Source organism: Triturus cristatus, chromosome 3_1 (assembly GCF_964204655.1).
Source record: "Triturus cristatus chromosome 3_1, aTriCri1.1, whole genome shotgun sequence".
NCBI classification, from domain to species: domain Eukaryota; kingdom Metazoa; phylum Chordata; class Amphibia; order Caudata; family Salamandridae; genus Triturus; species Triturus cristatus.
Genome location: NC_140583.1, coordinates 1,154,850,716 through 1,154,870,752, shown reverse-complemented (window position 1 = coordinate 1,154,870,752; position 20,037 = coordinate 1,154,850,716). Strand labels below are relative to the sequence as shown.

The 20,037-nt window shown below is 49.1% G+C and overlaps 1 protein-coding gene across 2 annotated transcripts in view; it reads left to right on the top strand.

Moving 5' to 3' along the window:
* The window catches only part of LOC146861664 (40-kDa huntingtin-associated protein-like), a 521,777-nt gene that overhangs the window by 189,727 nt on the left and 312,013 nt on the right, over nt 1-20,037 (top strand). For both annotated transcript variants that reach the window (XM_085646014.1, XM_085646015.1), the window contains exon 5: nt 14,757-14,825. In XM_085646014.1, the coding sequence (XP_085502140.1) occupies nt 14,757-14,825 (69 nt within the window). The remainder of the gene's footprint in view (nt 1-14,756; nt 14,826-20,037) is intronic.

Below are 20,037 nucleotides of genomic sequence, written 5' to 3'. Positions count from 1 at the left end.
AGAGTTGTTTTGCGCGGGCGACGCGGGTCGAAGAGACCGGACCCGTCGAGTCCATATGGGGCGAGTAGACAGCGTTAAAGTCCCCGCCGAGTATCAGGGCCCCTGCAGGAAGTGTCGGGAGGATATCCGCTGCGTGGGAAAGGGCTGACGGCAGGAGGGGCGGCGCTGCGTAGAGGGACATCAGGGTAAGGGGTCGGCCCTCCAGAGTGCCACACACTACCAGTAGCATACCCTGGGGGTCCAAAAGCACCCGAGTCAGGACAAAGGGAAAAGACTTGCGAAGCAATATGGCCACCCCCCGGGATCCCCGAGCAAAACCTGAGTGCCATACCCTGTCATAACCGTAACGGCCAAGGAAGGGGCAGTTGTTACCTAACAAGTGAGTCTCCTGGAGGAGGAGTACATCGATCTCTGCCCGTTGTGCATATTTGAGGACCGCCATGCGTTTGAAACGGTCCAGGAGGCCATTGACGTTCCAGGAGAGTATGCGCATGGCGGCCCTGGGGACAGGTGGGTCAGCCATAGTCAAGGACAGAAGAATGGGCCAGTGGAGGCGCGTCCGAGTAGGTTCCCAGAGAGGAGGGACAGCGGAGCGTCGGGTGAGAGAGCGGGATAGACAGTACATGATACCTTAGCACAACAGATAAGGGGGAGTCACCCCCCACCAACAAAATCTCCCCAACGAGGAAGAAACAACCCCAAACCAACCCCAACCCCCCACCCCCCGCCCTATACTTCAAAAACGGAAGCATCTGTCGCCCGAACCAAATGGAAGAACCACCAAACTAAAACGCTTGGGCTTGAGCGCTAGTGGACCCCTGATACATCAAAAGTCAAGCCTGATTTACCTGCCCTGGCCTAGAGCAACACTGACAGCGGGACGTTCCACCCCCGCCCAAGCATTTCCCCCCCCCCCCACCCCAAAGGTAAGCAAAGAAAGTCAGATGGTAGGGCTGCGAGAGAGGTCCGAAGTGTCCACCAACTCAACCGGGTGGGTTGCAGGGCCCGTAAGCCGAGGTGACGCAGTCCGCTGCCCATCCGCCACGGGACTGGTGTGTGCAGCTGAGGAGGCCGATGAGGTTCTCGATCTCTGGCTTGGCCGGCCCCCAGAGCGCGTGGTGATCGCCTCCCCCGTTGTGCGCTCCCGGGGCAATGTCCGATGTCGCCGACGGGTCTTCGATGTCCGGGGTCTCCCCCGTCTCCCCCGTGGACCCAGAGGCGATCCGCGCCCAGAATGCTGCAAGGGGTGCTCCTCCGCCAACCAGGTCCAGGCCGCCCGCGGTGTATCGAAGAAGAGAGTCTTTTGCTGGAAGATGACCCGGAGGCGGGCTGGGAATTGGAGCTGGTACTGGAGTCCCAGGGAGCGCAGTTTTTGTTTCACTTCAATGTAGGAGCGGCGCAGCTCCTGGACTTCGCGGGTGTAGTCCGGGAAGACCATGATTTTGTGGTTCTGATAGTGGAGGGCACCCATGCGCCGGGCTTCACGGAGAATGGCATCTCGGTCACGGAAGTTCAAGAGCTTTAGGATGAACGGCCGGGGTGGAGCCCCTAGGGGCCTGGGGGCCAGGGAGCGGTGGGCTCTCTCCACCACGAACGAAGCCGACAGGCTGTCCGCCGGCATCCAGGATCGGAACCAGCGCTCCATGAAATCGTCCGCCCGGCCCGATTCAACTCCCTCCGGGAAACCCACTAAGCGCAGGTTGCTGCGTCGGGCGCGATTTTCTGCATCCTCGACCCGGCGGTGCAACTCCTTAGAGTGGGTGGTCAACTCCCGAACCTGGTCTTGCAGATGGCGGATGTCGTCCTCGGCCGTGGATATCCGGGACTCGGCTTCCGAAATGCGGGCGGTGGCGTTCCTCAGATCTTGCCGGAGAAGAGCGACGTCCACTTTGACCTCACCCACCATGCCCTCGAGCGAGGCGCGGGACGAGTTGATGGCCTGCAGGATGGCAGCCAGGTCTGCAGCAGGGGCCGGGGCCTGTTCGCCCATGGGGCCGGGCCCCTTGTCGGAGGTTGTGAATTTGTCCATCCTGGTTTGGGTGGCCCCGGACACCGGCTTGGCGGCTCTGTCCTTACCCATTTCTGGGCCGTCCGTCAGCGAAGGAGGGCAACTAGCCGGTGACACACCCGCGGGACGGCAACGGGCAGCCGGGCCGCCGCGGGACCAACAGGAGGCCCGTCCGGGAGGACCACCGGCCGGGAACGGCTTGGGAGCACCAGCCTCAGCGGTCAAGCCCCGCCGGGCATCTCAGCAAAGCGGGATCCAGCAATGTAGGTCTCAGTTCCAGGCCCTTGGCCGTCGCTCGGGGGCCCCCCAGCCGGCCGTCGCAGGGCCGCAACCTCCGGCGCAGCCCAGGTCTCCAAGGGAACAATTAGCCGGGTCTCCCCTCAGTTCCCAGGAGGGGCAAGGTGTCACTCGTCAGGGTCCGCAGCCGGGAGTCCAAGCGATGGAGGGGGGGGGGGGGAGAGGAGGGGGGGACAGCACATACACCCCCTCCGGCCGCCGGTATGCGGCCCGAAGCAGCGGGGGCCCCCCCGCACCCGGAGTCCGCAGCCGGTCTGGGGTCGGTGGAGCCGGTTCCGCGTCGCCACCAGGAGGAGAGGGGAGGGAGAAGGGGGGGGAGCCAGGGGCCCGGGCCCCCCGGCCGCCGACACACGGCCCGATGGGGGGGGGGGGGCTCCCCCGGATAGCCAACCCCGCAGTTGCCCCGATGCAGCGGTCGCGGCCAGCCCCACTCACCGCCTGATTCGCCGCTCTGCGTCACGCGGGGGGGTCCGATCCAGCACCCCCGGGGCTCCGGATGGCGTCAGCAAAGCAGGGCAGCACCGGGCCAGTGCCAGCAGCACCCGCGGCAGCCCCGTGGCCAACGCGTCCCTCAGTCCAGCAGTTTCAGGCCTGCACCCCTCGTGGGCGCCGCGGGCTAAATTTCTTCAGCGTGGCCGCGCCGCGGTTCCACAGCCGCCACTGCACGCCGTCGGTCTGGCTCCGCGACGGCTAGGGAGGCTCCCAGAGCCCGCAGCGCCCCAAGATTCGGTGCGGGGCGGCAGGGCAGCTTCACGGACCCCCGCACTCCGAGGGAGCCGGCCAGGGCAGTCCAGGAGAGGAGTAAGCCGGATTTGCGGGGACCGATGCCGGGAGCCTTAGTGAAAGGCGGCCATGCCGGTCAGGCGCCACCTAGCGCTCTCCCCCTCCACTGTTAAATTTATCCTTGGCAGTATTAACATGTATTTTTCCCCTGCTACTGTCATAACCTCTTTGCCACTGGGCTACTTTTATAGACCCCATCTTAGACCACCCAGCCCTGCTTTACCACCTTTTCCTCTGTATAATAGGTTTAGCGCATTGTCTGATTTGGGCACCTTGGACTGACCATCAACTATTCTCTCAGATCCAGTAAGCAGGAATTATTCCAATATACCCGGCCTAGTGGGGGAATTAACTATCCACCCGACTATAGAGACTTTCAATGACACCAAGGTGCCCACACTGCTATCCCACCCTAAAGGTAACAGTCATGACATTACCTTGTTAACACCTAACTATAACTTGACAATCCTGAGTTGGAATATAGCAGGTCTCAATGCGAAAGTAACAATTAGGGACTGGGTGGACTGGGTCTCTAAATTTGACATCTTGATGTTCCAAGAAACTTGGTGCACCAGCCCTCTACTTTTTGATGGATACAGTTGTTTTAATCAAATTGTACCAACCCCGGCTATGGGTAGACCCAGCGGGGGACTATCCATCTGGGCTAAAATTAGTGCAGATGTCAAAATTGAACTGTTGGAAACAAATGATATGAGTTTTCAGGCATTGCTTTACATCAGCAGAATAAGAATATGTTTAATTAACTTTTATAACAATGATTTTAAAACACATCCTAATATGAATTTTATAAAGTTGTTTGATTTTATTGATGATATTACAGATGGTCAAAAGTATGGTAAACTTGACGGGATATGTTTAGGAGGAGACTTTAATGCACACATTCACCGTCAAACCCCTCTCTGTAAAAGAGATGAAGAACTGTCTAACCACTTGGCCACACGGGACCTAGCTAATGTTATGGAAATGGCAAACACTGCCGTAAATAAATCTCCCGTGGCCACCTATGTCGGGCGTGGGAGTGCATCCACAATTGACTACGTATTTATAACCTCCCCGCTCGTGGATCTTTTATTAGAGGCCACAGTTGTTAGGACTGTATATAGTGACCACCATCCGATCTTATCCTGTTTTAAATTTATTAATAAAATGACGAAACGGAGAGAAATAGGGGCCAAAAACCTAGCTGTGTCGACAGACAAACTTAGGGTGGTCTGGAAGGGGATTGATAATAAGGGGGTGTTAGCCCGTGTCATAAAATCTCATCCCTTATTAGTATCTACCTGTCTATCTTCTGATAGCCCCGGTCATGCTATTGTAGAAGCATTCACGGGGCTGTGTAAGAGCATAAAAAAGGAGATATCAAAGCCAGCTATAATTAACATCAACAAAAACCCAAGATGGTTTGATAACTCTTGCTCCAAAGCAAATAGGGAATTAAGAGCTGCCTTTAAAGCTGATCCACCAGATCAATTACTGGTGAGGACCCTGAGGTCTAGATATAAAGGTACCTTAAAATTACGATCTGAAGAGCTTTTAAAAACCCATTGGGAATCCCTTGTTCGCACAGCAGCAACGAAGGATGTTGCTGGGTTTTGGAGCGAGGTTAAGAACCTGAGATCGATCGGCTCCAACATCACCCCCATAAACTGTAGTATATTAGGGGATGTGTGGGTGGAGCACTTTTCAAATATTTATATGGCACCGACCCCTTTTATGGCAAATCCTCAGCCACTCAAGTTACCGAATATTTCTATAATGGAGGTGGAGGATGCAATTTTTCAAAGCGCAGGGAACAAAGCTCCAGGCCCTGATGGATTATCCATTGACCTAATTAAATCAGAGCCTGACTTCTGGTCACCCCTACTGTGCAATGTTTTTAATAATCTATCAAACACCTCACTGCCTGATTCCTGGTCCAACAGCACAATTGTACCCATTTTTAAAAAAGGTAGTAGACTTGACCCTGGCAGCTATCGCCCAATATCATTAATTGATAACACACTGAAGATTTTGGGCAGGGTCATTTTTAATAAGATCAGTAATTGGGCTGAAGAAAACACGATTTTACATCCATGCCAGTTAGGCTTCAGAAGTAACGTAGGGACGGTGGAGCAATGCTTAAACCTAAATTTAGCATTAGCTAAATATACTGTAGCTAAAACATCTCCACTCTATTTAGGTTTTATGGATTTAAGTTCTGCTTTTGATTTTGTTACCCGTTCCCGTTTATGGACAGCCCTGCTGAGATACGGCTTAGATGAACCTTTGGTCCACTTTTTGGCCCATTTACATAGTGATTAAAAAGCTCGTGTTCGAATTAATAATGATGGTGAGGTTTCGAGCAAGATTTTAATTGGCAGGGGTGTAAGACAAGGCTGTGTCCTAGCCCCCCTGCTTTTTATTTTATACATAAATGAATTAAGCACATCTTTGGGCAAACTAACTACCGATGTCCCGCTCGTCAATGGTAATCCTCTTCCTGCACTTCTCTATGCAGACGATGCGGTCCTCATAGGTCGAACACCCAATGCACTGCGCATTTTAATCTCAGGCTTCGTTTCTTATATGGCCGATCTCGACTTATGTACAAATTTTAAAAAATCCTACATAATGTCTTGCGGCCCAAGGAAACACAAAATTTGCCATATTATGTCAGGGAATAATGTTTTAAATAGCACTTGCACTTTTCCTTATTTAGGCCTGTTGTTTTCTGATTTTGGATCCTGGCAACCTCATGTTGCCAGAGGGAGGAATAAACTGGGTAAAGCTATCAATTCTATAATTACTTTACGTCAACCAAAGCATGCTGAGGTCATTTTACCACTCTTACAAATTTATAAGACCCAGTGCCTACCTACAGGAACTTATGGTGCCGAGGTGTGGGGATATTCGAATTGCACTAATATCCAGACAGAAGAGAATAAATTCTGCAGGAAGGCCCTGGGGGGAGGGGGGGTCATTTCGGCCCCCTCCTATGTGTGCCATAGAGAATTGAATCTCCCCTATATAGAGGATTTTATAAAATCAAGACCCGCTTTGTTTTGGTTAAACATTTGGCGAAACCCTGCTGCCTCTTTGACCCGTGATATCATTTCAGACTGCCTAAAGTGAGCGGGCCAATCATATTCCTTGGCTCAAGGCGGTACAGAAGAGTTTAGTAAGCGTGGAAATGGGGCACCTTTTCTTAGCACCCCAAACAATAGACTGCTTGCATAAGAATATAGTAAAAAGGGCTTTATACGACCTGTACCGAGCGAATAGAGAAAACATTGAATTTGTAAAGCCAGCTATCCTTAGGTACATCCCCATTCAGGAACCTTGTGGTAGGCCACATAATAGGCCCCACGGTTACTTGCGTAAGAAACTGGGTAGATGGAATAGGAGCTTGCTGTTTCGGTTCAGGGATGGAAGTGTGGTAAATTTACTTTGTTTCCCCTTAGGCTATATCCATAACTTGGGAAATATAAACTGCCCCTGTAACCAAGGTGGAAAACAAAGTTTGCTACATTTTACATTGTTTTGTGGTTTTTATGTAAAATACACCAAACACTTCCTAATCCCCTATTTTAGAGTCAGTGCTTTGACGGATTTTAATGCAGCTTTTAGAGATTTACTGATGTTAAGCACTGACGATGTAATCTTTAGAGTTAGTCGTTTTCTCCAAATTGCTGTCCGTTCCCGCGCCTCAATGAACACGGCCTGATAGGTTGCATTACTATTTTGCATTATTTGCACACTGCATTTTTGCACAATGGGTGTTTGCACACTTTAACGAATATGGCCTGATAGGTTGCATTATTTGCACATTGCATTTTTGCACAATGGGTGTTCCTCTATACATGTTATACCTAACAATGTTTGTTTTTATCGTTCATTTGGATGATTATCATGTTTTATACATATTTTAATGGATGTAATTTTTAGAGCTGATTGATTTTTATCTTCAGCTGTCTGATGTTGAGCGAAATGAACATGGTTTGTTAAGCCTGAAGTATCTTTGTATTATTTGCACATTGCTATTTGCACCAATATCGGCCCCTTTGCACATATTATAGCTATTCGATGTAGTTCATATTGTTTATAGGGATGAATGTTGTGATTTATATGTACTTTTATGGATGTTTCTAAATATATCCGAATAAAGATCATTTGAATTTGAATTTTGAACTCCATGACACTCCATTCGAACATACTGTTCCATTCCACAACAGCCTACACATTCCACTCTTTGAGATTCCACTTCACAGTACAACACTCCTTTCTACAACTCGACTCCAAGCCACTCTACTCCAGGTCACTGGATTTCACTTTATGCCCTTCACTCCACTCTGCCACTCCATGCCACACCACTCTACAACAGGACTCCTCTTTATGCGACGTTACGCCACTCCACTTTACTCACCTCTATGCCACTCAGTTCTGACACTCTGCTCCACGCATGCCACTCCGCAGCACTCTATGACACACTACTTCACTCCCCTCTGACACTCCACTCTGACACTCTATTCCATTCTGCGCCACTCCACGCAAAGACACTGTTATCTACTCTGCACCTCCTCACTGTACTCCACCTTAGTGCCACTTCACTCTCGAACACTCTACTCCACTTCACTCCACAACACTCCACTCTGATACACCACAACACTTTACACCACTCCATGACACTCCACTCTGACCTCTCCACTCTACGCCACTCTACTACATGCCATTCCACTCTATTCCATTCCACTATACAGCACACTACTCCGCTCTAAGACACTATACAACACACTCCTCTAATTTGACATTACACTCCAATCTGACACTCTGCTCCAGTATACGCCACTTCACTCTACACCATTCCACACCATTCCACTTTGTACCACTCCACGACATACCATTCTACTCTGTGCCACTCCACTATAAGACACTCTACTTCACACATCACCTCCAATTAACGACTTTGCACTCCACTTTGACACTCCACACCACTCTTCTACACCTCTTTGCACTACTCCACTTTGCCACTCCACTCTACGACACTCTCCTCCAGTCTACTCTCCGACATTCTCCTCCAGTCTACTCTATGCCACTCCATGCCACTATACGACACTCTGCTCCATGCCACTCTACACTACTCCACCATCTGTGCAACTGTGTGCCATTCCACTCAACAATTCTCTACTCAACTCTGCACCACTCCACTCTTTGACACTCTACCCCACTCCATACTGACTACTCTACTCCACGCCACTCCACCCCACTCCACTCTATGACATTCTACTCCATGCCATACCACTCTACAACACTTCAGTCTGACAGTAAACTCCACTGAGTACCACTCCACTCAGTCCCACTCCAGTCCATTCCACTCTACCCCATCCTACACCACTCTACTTTATGCCACTCCACCCAGTGCCAGTCCACTCTACAACTCTCTACTCCACTGTACTCTACTCCTCTACGCCACTCCACTCTATGCCCCTCCGCTCTGTGCCACTCCACTCTACGCCGCTCCACTATACACCACTTCGCTCCACGACATCTACTCCACGACACTCTACTCCACGACACTCTACTCCACGACACTCCACTCAGTGGCACTTCACTTCACGACCTTGCACTCCATTCTACTCCATGACTCTCTACGCCACTCTACTCTGACACTTCACTCAACAACACTCCACGACATTCCACTCTGAGATTCCACTCCACTCTACTATACTCCACTCTACAACTCCACTCTACAACTCCACTCCATTCTAAGCCACTCTACTCTAGGCCATTCTACTTCACTTTATGCCCTCTACCCCACTCTGTGCCATGACAATACTCCATGCTGTGTGACTGTACGTCACTCCTCTCTATGACACTTTACTCGACTCTGACACTCTGCTCCACACACGGCACTCTGTGACACTCCACTGTACTCCACTCCACTCTATGCCACTCCAATCTGACACTCCACTCTACTCCACTTGGTGCCACTCCACTCTACAAGATGCCACTTCCTTCATACCCATTTTCATTCATTAGAATGATGTTTGTTATGTAATGTCATTTTAATTTATAAGACTCCTGAATCATCCCGGGAGGGGTATCTCCCGAGGCACAAACCTCAAGTAGGTAGAAACTACAAAAATATGAAAAACGGACTACCACTTTGAAAAAACCCCGCAAAAACCATAGGAAATAATACGGTGATGCATAGTAAAACTTCTGTTTGTACCATGAAATATGCTTTCCCGCACAAAAAAACCCTAAACTATTGCTATATTTTGCTAGTTGTTCGTTATTTTGCAGCGTGATCCATAAATCATGGGTACCTTTAAAATCCCCATCATGTAGGGAAAAAATATGCAAATTTGGCACAAATACTTTTTGTGGAAACAGTGTTATGAAGGCTTAACTGCAGAGTGCCCCAAACATCAAACAAGGGCTCAGCACAGGAGGTTGGAAAGGGATAGCAACTAAAGGGCTACATATTTCCTAAAGGTACACTTTGCATCGATTACTGCATATAGAAAAACTTCATTCACATTTCGTTTTTTAGGTTACCAGTCATCAAAGATTAATTGTAAAACCAAAGGGGATGATGGACGGAGTGTTGAACAATGCAAGCACTCACCCCCAGTCAACTGATCTGGGTTTAATCCATCATCATTCTTTAGCTCACTTCGCCACCCCAGTTCAGACATGGCCATATGCAAATCAGTCTGACCCTGTGCCTCATGGGAACAGTCCAGCCCGAACTGCCAAGCCATGTCTTCCCTGGACCGGAAACAAGCATCCTGGGACCGATTTCTGGCTCACAGCGTTCGTCAGCCAGGCTATCTTGAATCCAGTGGCAAAGTGAGCAAGGGACCCACGTCTGGGCATACCCTGCCAACTTAGGGCGAATAAGCAAAACCAAAGGGGATGATGGACGGAGTATTGAACAATGCAAGCACTCACCCCCAGTCAACTGATTTGGGTCGGTACTGGCGCCGTTCGGTACTCTCCTGATGTTTCCTACCACCATGGGTGGCTCCCAAGAGAGGGTGAGGAGAACTGGGACAGGTCTGTGGACCCTCTTGCAGACCAGTTGGAGGAGCTGGACTGGAAAGAGGAGTTGAGTGAGGCCACTGGTTGGGATACATCCCCAGTCCTTAGCATGCTATCTCCCCCTACCGCGGCTACGGAGGAGGTTGCATTGTACGCCATGGTGTTGCATAGGGCAGCTGAGGCAAACCTCGAGCTTCCTACGGTGGCAGTCAGGACAAACCACCTGACAGAGGTGATTCAACCGGCAGCGGCCTCCTCGGAGCCCTTGCTGCCGTTCAATGAGGCTCTTACGGACATCCTTTTGGGCACTTGGTCCAAGCCCAACCCAGGGGCTCCTGTGGACAGGATGAGTACCCGACGCCACCGCCCGGCTGACCCCATTTTCCTCTTTTCCCATCCTACCCCTGAGAGCTTGGTAGTCCAAGCCTCAACGTCCAAGGGCGCATCACCTGATGGGGACTCCAATACCACCTTGGGAAGAAGATGTTTTCTTCCTCCAGCTCGGGAATGTGGTCGGTGAACACCGCATGTCTATTGGGCCGTTACTCCTGCTCGGTGTGGGACATGGTTGCGCAGTTGCTGCCACAGTGCCCGGAGGAGCCCCGTCCCGTGCTTTTGCAGAAGGGAGAGACGCAGCGAAGTTTACCATCTGATGTGGGCAGGACATCGCCGATTTACTGGGCAGGACAATTTCCACGTCAGTGGCATTGAGACGCTACGCCTGGTTGAGGTCCACTGGTTTTTCGAGGGATGTCCAAGCAACACTTTTGGACATACCCTTTGATGGCCGTCGCCTGTTTGGCGACAAGGTGGACAACACGCTCAAGCGCTTTAAGGCTTCTAGGGCTAAGGCCTGATCCTTAGGCCTTGCTACCACCTTCCACCCAGTTCAGTCCGCTTTTCGCCACTTTCGTGGCTACGGAAGGGGTGCCCCGCCACAGGCATGCACCGTGGGTTGGGGGGGCCAGTCCACCAGCGCCCCCTCTGCAGCAGCGTCCAAACCCTCCTAGTCCGACCTTTCAGGCCCATCAATGTGCCAGTGGGCGGCAGGATTTGCCATCACCTCCCCCACTGGCTCAACATCACGTCAGACAGGTGGGTTTTGCAGATAGTCCGAAGGGGCTACTCCCTCCCCTTCAAGACTACCCCTCCATCCATGCCACCTCAATTCCATCACATGTCGGAGAATCACCTGGCCCTTCTCCAACAGGAAGTCACTGAGCCATCAAACGCATTTCTGCCCCAGAAGTCGGTCGTGGTTGTTGTTCCCACTACTTTCTGGTGCCCAAGAACGACAAGGGCCTGCGTCCTATCTTGGAGCTCAGGAACGTCAACTGCTTTTTCTGGAAGGAGAAGTTCAAGATGTTGACACTAGCTCAGGTCCTGTCTGCTCTCGACCCTGGAGACTGGATGGTGGCGTTGGACTTGCAGAGCGCTTATTTTCACACCCTCGTCCTGCCGGCCCACCGGCGTTACCTGCAGTTCACGGTAGGCCATCGGCACTTTCAGTTTACCGTGCTCCCCTTTGGCCTTACCAGTGCCCCTACTGTGTTCACGAAAGTGATTGCAGCTCATCTGTGCAGATTAGGGGTTCCAGTCTTCCCCTATCTCGACGACTGGTTGTTGAAGGTGGGCTCGCCCCGAACAGTTGTCTCCCACCTCCAGACTACGGCCGACCTCCTGCATTCGCTGGGGTTCTCCATCAACGTGCCGAAGTCACATCTGAATCCCTCCTAGAAGCTCCTCTTCATCGGAACGGTTCTGGACTCGGCGCAGTTTCGGGTCTATCCTCCCGAACAGCGGGTTTGGGATATTCAGGCTCTGATTCCGATCTTTAAGCCTTTAGGCGGGCTCGTCCCAGGCAGGCGTCAACCACCTCCAGACAATGGGCTTATCTTCCCGAGCAGCGAGTCAGGGGTATTCGGGCTATGATTCCGATATTCCAGCATCTATCCTGGGTTTCGTGAGAATGACCCTGAGGCTACTGGGCCTCACGGCCTCCTGCATCTTGCTGGTGGACTATGCCAGGTGGCATATGCGGGCTCTGCAGTGGGACCTGAATTTTCAGTGGGCACAGCATCAGGGGAATCTTTCCGATTGTGTCCAGATCTCGGAGGGCACACCAGTTGCATTGGTGGCTAACGAACCAAGATTGGGTCAACTGCTGATCCCTCTCCCTTCTTCAACCAGAGTTCACATTGGTGCCGGATGCATCACTGCTGGAGTGGGGCAGCCACATGAGAGCGGCGGAGATCAGAGGCCTCTGGTCTCCGGCGGAGTCCAGACTCCATATCAACCTTTTGGTGCTTCGGGCAATTCGTCTTGCCCTAAAAGCATTCCTTCCCTCTGTCCGGGGAAGAGTAGTGCAGGTGTTCACGTACACCACCACCGCCATGTGGTACTGCAACAAATAGTGCGGGGTGGGGTCGTGGACCCTATGTCAAGAGGATCTCTGCCTTTGGACATGGCTGGAACATCAGGGCATATCCCTGGTGGTTCAACACCTGTCAGTTTCTCTGAACGCCAGGGCTGACGAACTCAGCCGCAGGTGCATGATGGATCACAAATGGCATCTTCACTCAGAGGTGGTGCAGGGTCTTTTTCAGCGGTTGGGAGAGCCTTGCTTAGATCTATTCGCCACCGAAAGAGAACACGCAATGTCAGCCGTTCTGCTCGTTGGAATTTCCAAGGTGGCACTAGCTAGGCAACGCTTTTCGTTGCGAGTGGAGTTGCAGTCTTCTATACGCCTTTCTGCCTATACCACTTCTACCCAGAGTGCTGAAGAAGATCACGCACGACTGGGCCTAAGTCATTCTTGTGGCTCCGGGTTGGGCGAAAAGAGTCGGGTATCCCGAGCTGTTACACAAGGCCATTGATCCTCTGATCAGACTGCCTCTTCGGGAGGATTATCTGTCACAGCAGCAGGGGACGGTCCTCCACCCGAACCTGTCCAGCCTCTACCTCCTTGCATGGAGATTGAGCGGCGACAGTTGACAGCTTTCGAGCTTCCTCCCAAAGTCTGTAATGTTATCTTGGCAGCCAGGTGTCCCTCCACTAAAACAGTATACGCCTGTAGATGGGACAAATTTGTGGCATGGTGCGCAGCAAAGGCTGTGGATCCCCTTTCTGCCCCCCTTTCAGAGGTTCTCCTCTTCATTCTTTCTTTGGCTCAGCAGGGCTCTGCTCTGGGCACTCTCAAAGGCTATCTTTCGGCCATTTCGGCCTTCCTTTGGCTGCCTGACCAGCCTTCTCTTTTCAAGTCCCCTATTGTAAATCGCTTCCTAAAGAGCATTACTCATTTGTTTCCTCCTACTCCTTTTGTGATGTCCCAGTGGGACTTGAACCTGGTTCTTAATTATTTGATGTGTGCTCCCATCGAGCCGCTACATAACTGTCCTCTCAGACATTTAACCCTTAAAACTGCCTTTCTGGTTTCCATCACCTCTGCTTGCAGGGTGAGTGAACTTTGAGGCCCTTTTTTCTAAGCCTCCTTTCCTGGCTGTTCATCCAGACCAGGTTGTCCTCCGCACTAGACCTTCTTTTCTTCCAAAGTGGTTACCTCTTTCCATTTGAGGACAGACCATCACTTTGCCCACCTTCTTTCCGCATGCTTCAAAAGATAAAGAGAGGCTCCACCGTGCTCCAAAAACGTGCGCATTTTCTTCTATCTGGATCGTACAAAACAATTCCGGGTTGATGACCAGCTCTTTGTCGGTTGTGTGGGTGCCAAGAAAGGTCAGGTCGTGCAACAAGTGAACCATCTCCCGATGGGTCGTTCTTTGCATTAAAATCTGCTATTTCTTTAAAAAAAGGAACCTCCAGTGGGGTTGCGTGCCCATTCCACCAGGGCACGTGTAGCCACTACTGCTTTGGGATATGGAGTCCCCCTTCATGATATCTGCCAGGCAGCTACATGGGCTTCACTGCACACGTTTACCAAACACTATTGCCTGGACAGCCAAGTCCGGAGGGACAGCTCCTTCGGCCGTTCAGTTCTTCAGGACTTTCTATTGTAAACTTGGTTCGCAGACCCGCCACCGGGGTTGGCATTGCTGGGGTATCTATTCTAAGGTGAAGAATCCATAACTAACTGTCTCTTTCAGATGAACAAGTTACTTACCTTCGGGAACGATATATCTGTAAGAGACATAGGTTAGTTATGGATTCCTCACCGCCCCAACCATCCTCCCCATTCTGAGAACTGCTTTCTAGGGTAAGAGACTTCTCTTTCAGGGCCCTAGTTTTTGTGCACCAGTGGTCAGTGTCTGGCATGGTTCTGCGCTACTGGCGTGAAATGTTGTGTAAAGAACTGACATCAGCGCACGAAAGGCGTCTAAGTAGATACTGCGACGTCATCCTGGCAACCACGATGCCAACGACGAACGTGAAGTCGACCGACGCCACCTATCGACGCACAGGTACTGCTTAGGAAGAAATTCTCCGGATCCAGTCTGACGCCTGGGGGTAATTCTAAGGTGAGGAATCCATAACTAACCGATGTCTCTTTCAGATATATTGTTACCGAAGGTAAGTAACTTGTTCCTTTGTGCTTCTTGTTTCTTACTTCTGAATTCATTTACAACCTTGTTACCAAAAGTGTTAATAATCTCTTTTTTCCTGCTAGGTTTATATTGAATTGAACCAACCAGTAATGGCAGCCAGTCTGTGCTTGGAGCTTGGGAATGCCCTACAGGTTTGTAAAACGCAGTAATGATTCTAATGTGGGAACATAAACTTCTTCTTCAGGGGATCTCCATTTGTATCTGCCACCCATATACTGTTTCCTGGATTACACTTCACAAAATATATGTAAATATACTTTTCTTCTAAAAAGGCATTTTTTTTTTAACTCCAATTATCTATTGAAACAGTTATTAAGTTTATAAAAAAGCACAAGTAACACTCTCAAACATTATTAAATAAAAGAGAGGGAAAAACAGGGCGCTGCTTTTTATTGGACATCTCTGGCCATCTGTTTTCTCCTTGTTAGGTCAAGCCTAGACAGCATGCGCTGTCTGCAAGACATGTTGTTTTCCCTTCTTTGGGCATTTGGCATGCCCATCGATTGCCATTGGTTGTTACACGTGGCATTTTGAAATACTGGTTCGTTATTGGTGTTTGTCTCTCTTTCCGTGTCTGTTTCCGTCCCACGGTGGCTTCATGAATTGTTTCTTTTGGTCGTCAGCAGGCATCCATATCAACACCGTGCTGCTCCTTCATAGCGCACGATGGTACCCTCTCCCGTCTGGGCATGCAGCCTATCCTTTGGTTTGCCATCCCATCGCAATGCAGAGCTTCCTCATGACACAGAGTGCGATCCTCTATATGTTCATGAAGGGTTTTGTTCAGCCAATTCTGTACTCTTTGGCTAGTTCAACCATTTACTAATATGGCATTGTTTGATTACCTTTTTTGTTGTGATATTGTTTCATTTTATTTAGTATTTAATTTTTTACAATCAGGGAGGGTAGAACCGACACCGAGACTCGAATCCGAGTCCCCAGTCCCAAAGGTGGCAGCTTTGTATGATGTGCCACATTCAGCTCCTCTGTTTGTTGTGTGTGATGGCTAAATGCTTATAAGGTCCCAAAGTATTTGTTCCCACCAAAGCTCTGACTCAGCAGCTCCTCCAGCAGGTTTTAAAAAAAAATATTTGCTGAAATCTGTGCAAATGCCTTAGTCTGTCACTAATCCCGGCAAAGTCACTCAGGCGAATATGCCCCTCCCTGCCACACACTGCTGTGTAAACAAACATACTCACCGGACTTTAGTGTAGCACTGCCCTGCCCCCTTCTGAATTTGCTCACTCCAAAGTTTCGACTCCCCGGCTCCTCCCGCTGGTTTGTATTTGAAACAAGGCTACAGTATAGGACTATCAAAAATGCTACCGTGCAGTGCATATTATATGAAATTACTAGTTGTTTTGAAACTGGCATAATAAATACATGCAGTAAAAAATATTAATTTAAGCTGTGCCAAATGAGTGTAGTTTGCACTCCCCATAGGCAGCACAGTGATAGACCTGCTTATGGGTTTCAATAACAAAGTACTTTGTCTTGCAGAAAATGTGTTCACTGGCGTAGGAGCTTGTCATAGGCAGAAGCGCATCCACACAATCTCAGAAGGCTGCAGAGAAGGAAAATTAATAACACAGGAACTGACACAATGTTGTGACAGCCCACACAACATGAGTGAATCACCAGGGCACTTTAGCTGAGTGATCAGCTTTATTTAATAAATGGCCCGGGGCAAAATAACTACAGCAGCTGTTTTCTCTTTGGCAAGTACCTGCTTGTCTTGTTGAAGTCACAGGCTATTGGCGTTTGACAACATAATTTCATATCTTGAAAAAAATTCATAACTTGTGAGAAAGTGTATGTCTCTCTTGTCTGGGTGTTAGTATGCTGAGGTTCACGTGAGTGCATCATCCAATTTGGTGGTGTAGCCTGACTTTTTCTAACCTTCCTCTTCCTAGTGGTTTTAAGTGCAGTCAGTCTTTGATTTTGATTAACAGATGTATGCTGTAAGCCCCCTTTCGCCATCTGAAATGCTCCAAATGATAGATTTCCATCTCTCAGTGCAGGAGGACATGAGGAACTCACACACAGTTGTTGGCCAGGTACAGAGTGAACCATTTCTCAAGCTTTTATTTTCTTCCCCCAAATAAGACTTACCACACGACAAACATTAAATCCAGGTCAGCATTGCACCTTGTTCACTTGTGCTTTACTTCACCTCCTGTAAAGTTCCTGCATAAGCTTTGACCAATCAAATTCATTTTGTTCCCAGACCATGATGCTGTGTAAACACACATACTCACCGGACTTTCGTGTAGCGCCGCCGTGCCCCTTCTGCGTACATACTGTATCTACATTTGGGTTCGCCGGTATACATATTTTCTGTCGCTCCTCGTTTCCAGTGCCTCTTAATCTGTGACAGTTGTAATGCTAGGCATTTAATATTAACATTGGAATCAGAAGACATTGACCTACATGCATAGTTTGAAGGCTTCCAGCTTAAGGAAGCAGTTTCTGTTAAAAAAAAAAAGAAATAGACTCCTGTGAGGGAAAGGAGCGACCGGAGCCCCAATCCCTACCGACGCTGTGTTCCTGGGAGCTGGCTCAGAGCAAGGACGTGCACCGGCGAGGGGAAGTAGTCAAAGGGTTAATCCTTTGACCCTTCCCGTACAGGTTGACAAGAAAACCGCCTCCCTTGGGAGCCAATCGGCGGGGAGAGGCGGCCTTGAAGGAGAGGAGAGCCGGGATAAAGAGTGCAAGCCGGTAGCAGAGGAGAATGCCGAAGACGCCAAAGAACAGTTCAGAGCCCGGTTGCAGACGCCCAACACGGGGAAAGAAGAGCCCACACACCGCCTTCAGGCCCTGGAAGACTGACAGGACCCAGAAGATGACGTCACTGAGAGCTGGTCCAAGGAGTGGTGGACCCCTCAGGAGAGCCGATAAAGCGGCGCCGTAACTTAGGAGAGTTGCGGCTTCTGCGGTGACAGTCCGGACAGGGAAGGAAGGGAGGGGTGGGAATGGAGAAACCAGCTGCTGCCTCTCTCCTTCTTTGCCTTCCCGATATGAGAGCCTGGTTTTTCCCGGTATACAGATCTGACCGGGTTTAGCGACATGCACGACCACATTAGGGTCTAAGCATTGTTTTTGTGTGAGACGTTTGTTTTTGTTTTTTTCTTTCTTCTTCTCCCGCCACTATTGATCACAAGAAAGCCTATTTCTTCATTTGTTTTTCCTCCACTAAAACTTGAGGAAGTTGTATCACCCCTTTTTTTTGTGTGGCTCCATAAAGCTAGAAAAAGAGAGTAAAGAAAAGTAGACTTGCAACGCAGGTGCATAAACACCTGTCTTCGGTTTGGTGGTGGTCCCTTCTTTAGAAATGGATAGTAAAGAAAAGTCCTAATACTTGCCGCCCTCTCTACTGTTTTCCACTGAGCATCCTGGGGTCTGTCCATCTCCGGTCCCAGAACCTAGATAAAAATGAGAGAAGAAGAAGCCTTGTAAAAACAGCTAACACACCGTGAAAGCAAATGGCAACAGAACAATAACGTGGGACAGAATCATCCAGAAACCCGTCCTAAAACTCGCTAAAGGACATAACAAGAGTAAGAACAAGGAAGAAAAAAAGGAGGACTGCAGATTAACGAAGAATCATTTTTTTTTTAATACATGTATATATTTCAAATAAACAACCACAATTGAGCCCATAGTCCGGCCTCCTAGACTTTGTTTCCGACCATCCCTCCGATTACTCCCCTGGAAGTTGTAGCAACGCTGCTGCCGGCCACACACCTCGGCATTAGTGATGCATGTGCGCAGATTGTTACAGTGTCACTCGCATGGCTGGCAATCTGCCACGTGTCTTTACTAATACCCCACCGATCCTGGCAATGCCATCTTTCTCTGAGCTCCCAACTTTCCCGTCTGGTCTCACTCACTGATCACACCCACTGGTCACCTCTCTGTAAATACACTCACACACAGTTTTCTTTTGGGCTCCCACGATTGTGTGGATAAGAAAAACATCACAAAAGACATACACGCCGATAACAAATGCTCATAGATCATTCCCCAAAGTCTGTTTTACAGGAAATACCTCCACTGGAAATATAGCCAAATGACCTGTACTGTACTGTAACACACAGACGTTGCAATAAACTGTGATGAAATCTAATATTCTAGAAGCACTGCTCTCACCACTAGCTATTCACCATGACAGATAATTCCACTACACAAATACACTTAACACTTCGACCCCACACAATTCCACAACTAACAATTCCAATTCAAACCACATAATTTCATTACAAACAACATACATCCACTCCAATACAAAAAAAAAACATAAGTAAAAAACAATGTCATTTACAACGCCACTAGCTCTAACTTTCACAAAGGCGAGACCGATTGCATTGCAAATGCTTGTTAGGTCTGGCTTGACAGTGCAACTGTCACCTGACCTATACCAATATTATTCTACAGTTATTTGCTTCCACACAAATACATATCATTTCCTGTGCTATCTACTTGTAATGCTTCACATTACCCTATGTAACATACAACAATATCTCTAAGGGTGTTAGATAATGGTCAATTTTAAGTAGCACAATTCATTGCTTGGAGCACAAGGAGAAAACAGGGAGACAAAAAATTCAATGTATCAACATAAATTGGGTTTTTGGTAACTACATATATTTGTTATAAATAACCTCATATACTTAAACATGTATGAGAACAGCACTGTGTTACATTAAATGGCATGTAACCTGTGGGATACTGTGCACAAGTGCTCGTGGAATGGTGAACGACGCATGTGACACATGAGGAAGTATGTATAGCGACAGGAAGGGGTGCAACAAAAAAAACAGTTGGTAACAGAATTTACATTGTGGAGATACCCAAACAATAAATGTTAATGTATACAGGGGAATTCAAGATGAATATCCTCGAAGAAATAGTGCCGTAATTTTCGCTGTAAAAGTCGATGGCATTTCGGCCTCTTGGAATGTTTAGGCCATCATCAGGACCAGGTTACACCTATTTTTATGACATTGCTGCGGGTAAGAATAAACACCCTCAACGGTGAACCGAGTGGGAAGTAAAAAAAGGGGGGGGGGGAGAAAAAGGATTTAGATGAGCCCAAGGGGGAAGGTGAGGACGGTTTAGAAAGCGGCGAACAAAAGATAAGGGTAGAAGGATTACCACGTGACTAGGCTCAAAGAAAAGTAGTAGACCCGCCTGCAGAGGATATAAATTACCCTCATTGCACCAGGGTCGAAACGTCGACATATGCTCCCCCAGTGGGCCTGTACCTGATATCATCCCAGCCTGCCTTTTCGCAGATGAATGTTCTCTGTGCATCATCAGAAAATCATTAAATGAATATTTGGA